Source organism: Kryptolebias marmoratus, linkage group LG3, assembly GCF_001649575.2.
Source record: "Kryptolebias marmoratus isolate JLee-2015 linkage group LG3, ASM164957v2, whole genome shotgun sequence".
NCBI classification, from domain to species: domain Eukaryota; kingdom Metazoa; phylum Chordata; class Actinopteri; order Cyprinodontiformes; family Rivulidae; genus Kryptolebias; species Kryptolebias marmoratus.
In genome coordinates this window covers 18,778,325-18,784,760 of record NC_051432.1, presented here as the reverse complement: position 1 = coordinate 18,784,760, position 6,436 = coordinate 18,778,325, and the positions used below count along the sequence as shown (strand labels likewise).

Here is a 6,436-nt window from a genome sequence, read left to right as displayed (position 1 = left end):
AGAAAATTAGTAAAAGCCATCTTTAAGGCTAAAGAAAAGCACTTTAACAGAGCGCATGAAACGTGACTTCAGTGATTTTCTTACCTGGACAAGTAGGTGCGCAACCATGGCTACCGTCGCCACGGTAACGCGCAGTTCGCTTCAGCTGGGAGGGAGGGGTCCGGTCGTGAAATGTGTCAAACAAACTAAGTTGGCAAGACTACGGGAAGCCGCACGGCCCGTTATAGGAAGTGTTTTCCACCCTTGTTGTGTTTCTCTAAAAGCAAATACACTGAATCCCAAGGAGGAGCTCGGAAGTAGGGGGGCGGAAGGTGCTGCAACACCTCCCTGATTGACACCAGAGGACATGCAAGAATTGATGTGAAAAACCAAACTGATTTCAATATAGCTGCATGTGTTTAAATTCCAAAAATGCTCTTATATCATTGGGCTTTGTTAATCTTGTACATCTGTGTGATATTACAACTGCTTAAAACACAAAAAAGTGGGCAGATTAGCATTAGGTCATGATCGAAGTTTTGTAGGTTTTGTGTGTTTTAAATGCAAATGTGCCTGTGGGAGCTATAAGATCTATTTATCTTTTTATTTTTTATTCTGTAAGACCATTGGGGAAAATTAACGTGTGAACGCATTTAAAGCTCTGTCTTACAGAGTAATTTCTCTTGTCTGATATAAAATTTACATCCAGTTAAGATGAACTGCAGTTCTATCCAAAAAAAAAAGTCACGCTGAGATAAAAGCTTTTTTTTTATAATACCTTTCTGGTCATGGTAGCTGCAGCGTACTGCAAACTGCATGCTCATTGTCTATTGTCTAGTTAACAATAAAGCAGTATCCCAACTTTTTTTTGCAAAAAGTGAATGGGTTTAACAATTATTTGTAAAATAAATAAATGGGTCCAGAAAATGAGTTGACTCATGACTCATTCGAATTTAAAATAGAATGAAGCTATCATTTGATCCACCCAAGTTCTATGTATGTAGTGTCAGTAAATGTCTTTTCTGTATCACCGCGGGATGGTGAAAACGTAATTTCGATTCCTTTGCATGTCTGCACACGTAAAGAAATTGACAAATAAAACTGACTTGACTTGACTTGACCCATGTTTTTCCTGATGAAGAAAAGGCCTTAAATTCTTCAAACAAAATGAGAAAATGTCACTAAGTAGAAAAAATATCAGAGGTTTTTTAAAAAAAATGGCACACACACGATAAAATTACTTTTCATTATTTCTCTGTCAACACATTTACTATAAAAAGTTCTGTTACCAGTAAGATATAAAAACCTTTTTTTTAAACTCTTGATGGCCTTTGATTTGCGAAAGCAATGTGTGACAGGAAAGCCACCTATAAATGCAAACTCTGCCCTTTAATAGAATGTGCACAGAACAAACATACTCATCAAGAAGTCCAATATGACCATGTCCATGAAGTCCACCAGCCTCGTGCCTTTGTCGTATGGTGGGGTCTTTTTCACAGTTGTGCAGTAATTAGGATCTGTCTCCCATCTAAAACACACAAAAAAATCATGATTTGTAGCAACAAATGTCTTCAGATCAAACTAGTGATTCATTGATGCTAAAATAAAGGCAGCGTTAACCATAAAAATCACTTAAAAAAACTAAAATTGTGTCTGTTTTAGGCCTTAGGAGGCTTTCAGATTTGATATTCTGAATCATAAATCATAACCCAGCACTCGGGCTCTCCAGTGTCCACTAACTTTGCCCGCTTGCTCCGACTGTATGAGCGTCTCCACGGGGACCTCCAGGTCCTACGGGTGGCCAGAGACAGATCCGGCAGCATGACAGCCAAGGAGGCCTCCAGGTCCCGGGGCTGGCCACAAATGGCATGCTCCGTGGAGCAGTAATAGGAGCACTGCCCATAGAAGCACACGTTGCCCACTAGAGGGAGGAAGAGGTGCACACAGGAGGTGATGAAAAGGAGACAATGTCAAAGCAGGAAGGGCATTAAATAGGACAAGGGTGTCTGAAGAGACAACGATTCTTCACGTATTTGTAATCAGGGTTTCAAAAGCATTCAGTGCGTGAATAATTTAGTAGAGGGTACCTGGGGAATTAAAGAAGGTTTTGGCCAACTTGCGGTCAGTCGTGACATCTTTGATCTCCTTCACCACATCCACTAGTCTGCCGGCCACAGGAGGGATCCTCCTGTAACCCAAAATCCTGCCGGGGGAGGGAGGGGGATGATAGGAGATGAAGACAGCAAGTGTTGAGGTAAAAAAAAAAAAGAAGGGAAGGGAAAGAGAGGGGGGAAAAATATAAAGCGGCGTTACATAACTTCCCATCCCTGTGGCATCCATTATTTCACTTAGGTTGCCCGTCGGGGAAGTGTTTTGAATTCTTCTAGCTATATTTACCTGTCCAGGTGGAAAGCTGCAATTTCTGCGTTATGTCTCTCGTAGTCAGAGAAGTAGTAGAGGTTGTAGTTGGTCTCTTCATCTCTCTCCTGCCTGTCAGGGAAAAGTCAATTTCACTGAGGCATTCGTCATCCCGATACGGTCAAATCTATGTCATTAGTTGGATTGATCGCAGAGAGCTCATCGTAAACATGTGACTAATCTACGTATAAACATCAGAGATCTGAGTCTAATTATATGGTTCTTCTGTCTGTTTTAAACGGTGCCTGTAGCTCTGCTCATTCTTTATATCTTGATCTGATTTCCTAAGCTTTTTTTTCTATGAAAGCCTTGTTTTTTTTTCCCTTTTGATTTGTGTAATGTATTGCTAGAAGGATTGTTTTTTTTCTTTTACTGATGCTTCTGCCACTTTTTAGCACCTAAAATGATGTGTAACCATGCCAACATGTAAGTTGTTACCATGTGGATGCGGCTGAATTGGTTCAACCAAAGTAATTCCTGAAACAAGACTCTAAATCATGGTTGTAGGGCAGCAGCAAAATAGAGAGGAAAGGAGAAAGCCGTTTCAATGAGTTTTTTCTTAATTCACACGGGAAAAGTGCGATCATTAGGTAATAATAAAGGGAGGATATCGGTGCACTAATCCAGCAGTTTCACAGAGACGTGGCTACAAGATCGTGGAAGAATATTGAACATTTTGTGTGAATTTATCTTTTTTTTTATGATTTTATTTCACTTGTTAATGCTGAATGTGATGGTGTTGCCAGGTTACCATCATATCATGATGATCTGTAAAGATTTTAGCAGTGACTCGTCGAGGCTGCACTTTAACTTTCCACCAGTTTGTCATTATCACCCATCACTGAAGCCAAAGGGTGATAAAAGTTTTGCTTGGGTTTGTCTGTAGCATTAGCAAATGATCAAAGTATCTCTTCAGTGTATATTTACAGCTGAATAACTTTTGGAGTCACCCCAGTTCAAGATAGCCACCATAGCCAGTCAATAGCGAACATAAAAATGGCTATAACTCAAGTAGTTTTACACTTATTGAGCTAAGTTTTGGTGTGGTTGTAGCTGAGAGTCATCTTTAACTCACACTCTGAGCGCTAATGCATCTCATGAAATCTTGAAAATATTCCATTGGCTTGAGCAAAGCACCATTTTACAAGGTTTGACCAAAATGGCTACAATTGCCATTTCTTATCTTATTTTGAAACACTGGCATAAAAGGTTGCGGGTGATATGCATTCCTTCGATGAATACTAGGTTTTTATGCATTTCATTGTTGCTTCTAATACTCTGTAACAAGACAAATTGCCAATTTGTACACATTTTGCACAACTTGCATTCATGAAATGTTATTAAATCGTGCTCGTATCCTTTCAAACACCTAACAGTACGTTTCACAGGTGTGTATTTCCTGGAAGGCTCTCAGCGATATCTAGAAGTCACTTTTTATTCCCACTCTGTAATACAATCAGTGTGTTGGGTGCTGTGTTTTCGCAGCCTACTTCTTCGGTTTGAACAAGGCTTGTCCGTAGTTGGGAAATGACATCACCAGCTTCAGCTGTGTCCCCCCAGACTTCTGCACTGAAACACAGCGAGGAGAACGTTACCATAGCAACAAAGCGCACGGCACACTCACACATCCTGCTGTGACCAAACGCCCGGGCTTTTAATGGGGCGTGCACGTGAACACACACCTGCGCACACACGGAAAACATGTGCGTCAACCTTCTTGTTGTAGACACAATGTTATTTTCATGTTTTTCTCTCACACACATGGGCTTCTGTATTTGGCAGGACTTTGTTTGTGAATCAATTTCTGTCAGTGAGTCACTTTTTTTCATGAGGTAACATCATACATTAATTATGATACACTAAATGAATTTTCCAGAATGTTAATTTGTGATACTTTCTATAGATGTCATTTGTTTTGATTAATTTAGTGTCATTTTAATATCATATTTGTGTGTAATCTTCACCTTTTTTCCATCTTTAGCTTTTGGTATTTTTTTTTATGATGACGTGGTCATAATAATCGAAATTTAACAGGCACAAGAAGGAATTTACAAAGTTAAACATTGCAGGAATGTATCTGATTACCATGTTTTACTTTTATTAGTTTATCACTTTGTATATTTCACTGTAAAACAAAATGGTCAAAGCTACAGGGATGTAGACAGACAACATGCTTTTAAATTATATATAGTTCTTTCAAGGCAGACTCGATCGATAACAGCACACCTACTGAATTAATACAGTCACGGTTTTGAAGCTGCTCCTGTTCTGCTCGCAGCTAATAGTGGCTTTTTAAGTTAGCTGTGCAGCAAGGACATAAAATCGGTGAGAAACTGTCCGGGAGATTTACTGCTTCTCTTTGGTCAGTCTGGAACGTTCTCCAAACCTGCACCGAGAGAAGACGGTGAAAACTTGAGCTCTGATAAAACTTTCATGATTGATTGACAGTGGGAACTTCGCCGCATCACCAGTGGCTCATGTATTCCTGTCCATCCTCCTCTGAACCCACTTAGCTGAACCTCCAAGGCCCCTCAGCGCTTCTCAGAGCTTCTCATTACACCACAACTTCAAAGTAAATCTCTTTTTCAAAGTCTGGCCCCAAACCTCAGGTGTCACAGAAACACAAGAACCCTCCTCTTTGCTCTGACTTTCCTCTCTCCAGCTGGCAAACCTTTACCACGACGCATTCGGCTGGAAATAACAAAGTTAGTCCTTCCTGAAGCTGCTTCTTGGTTGAGTCACGGTGACATTTTGAGCTGATTGTAGGCTGAGCTAAATCCACTCATTTTAAATGTAATCAGACAGAAGTGTCAATGATTAATGCTGAATGACTGCTGAAGAAGCAGAAATCCAGTGGTTCAAGCTAAAAGGAGCAGAACATTAACTAAAAACTAAAAGGAGCCCAACATGAGCTTAAAGCTAAAAGCCACTGCATTCTAGCTAAAAGCAAAAAGTAGCAAAATGATAGTTGGAAGCTAGCTAAAAGTGCATATGGTTTGGTAAAAGTTAAAAGTAAATGGTTAGCTGAAAGTATCAAAAGGTTAGCTAGAAGCTAAAAATAACAAAATGCTACCTAAAAGCTGAAAATGTTGGCTAAAAGAGACAAGAGACTTGCTAAAAGTTTCAAAATACTGGCTAAAAGGTTAAAAAAAATGTCATAAAAAGACAAAAATGGCAAAGCAGGTTTCACAGGACATTGGTTTTCAATTAATTAAAGAGATCCCAATGTATTTCTGTGGGAAAATTATTTGTAAATAAACTTAAATATTTTTGAAAAGCATACAAGTTACAAAAACCAAAAGTCATAGCACCTGTCTCCTGAATAAGCTGAACATTTTGGCTAAAATAGCCCAAGTTAGGCAAACTTTAGACTGTAAAAACTGAACAAAAAATCTTATCAAACAAAACAGAAGAAGACAACAGTGTGAATTCAGAAGCAGCATTCACACAGTGAGTCAGACGCTCCACTAATTCAAAACATTTTGACTTTGTCTGTCTGACATGATGACACTTCTGTCATGGTGTCAAGCTCTAATCTGCGGAGGAGGAAAGCTGCTGAATAAATATCAAAAGCCAACGACTCCACAGAGGTTTGTAGATTATTTACAGAAAAAAACAAAACACAAGTCAGGAGCTGCGTGTCAAACCTGCGCTGACAATGGGGTGGGCAGTGAGCTGCTGAATCAACGGCTCCATGGTCGGAGCACGATGGGGGTAGAGCTCCCAGCGTGAGATACCCAGATGGAAGCGCAGCCACGGAGGATGGCTGTCACTGCTCCGGTTCCACTGGGTGTCCTCGTATCTGTCCAGAGTGTCACTCTCCCTGTAAGAAAGACTGAACTCGATAAAACACCAGAGGTGTAGGAGCTGCCTTCCAAGGCTCCTGTCCACATAGAGACTTGACGGTGAAGAGTGATGGGCCAAAGATGGATGGATGGATGGATGGATAGATAGATAGATAGATAGATAGATAGATAGATAGATAGATAGATAGATAGATAGATAGATAGATAGATAGATAGATAGATAGATAGATAGA

The 6,436-nt window shown here is 40.0% G+C and overlaps 1 protein-coding gene across 1 annotated transcript in view; it reads right to left on the bottom strand.

Annotated features, from left to right (window-relative positions):
- Positions 1 to 6,436, bottom strand: part of LOC108232337 (extracellular serine/threonine protein kinase FAM20C) — a 33,303-nt gene that overhangs the window by 24,563 nt on the left and 2,304 nt on the right. The window contains exons 3-8 of the mRNA XM_017410115.3: positions 6,045 to 6,220; positions 3,888 to 3,966; positions 2,377 to 2,469; positions 2,067 to 2,182; positions 1,720 to 1,900; positions 1,398 to 1,507 (exon numbers count right to left, since the gene is read on the bottom strand). Of these exons, the coding sequence (XP_017265604.2) occupies positions 1,398 to 1,507; positions 1,720 to 1,900; positions 2,067 to 2,182; positions 2,377 to 2,469; positions 3,888 to 3,966; positions 6,045 to 6,220 (755 nt within the window). The remainder of the gene's footprint in view (positions 1 to 1,397; positions 1,508 to 1,719; positions 1,901 to 2,066; positions 2,183 to 2,376; positions 2,470 to 3,887; positions 3,967 to 6,044; positions 6,221 to 6,436) is intronic.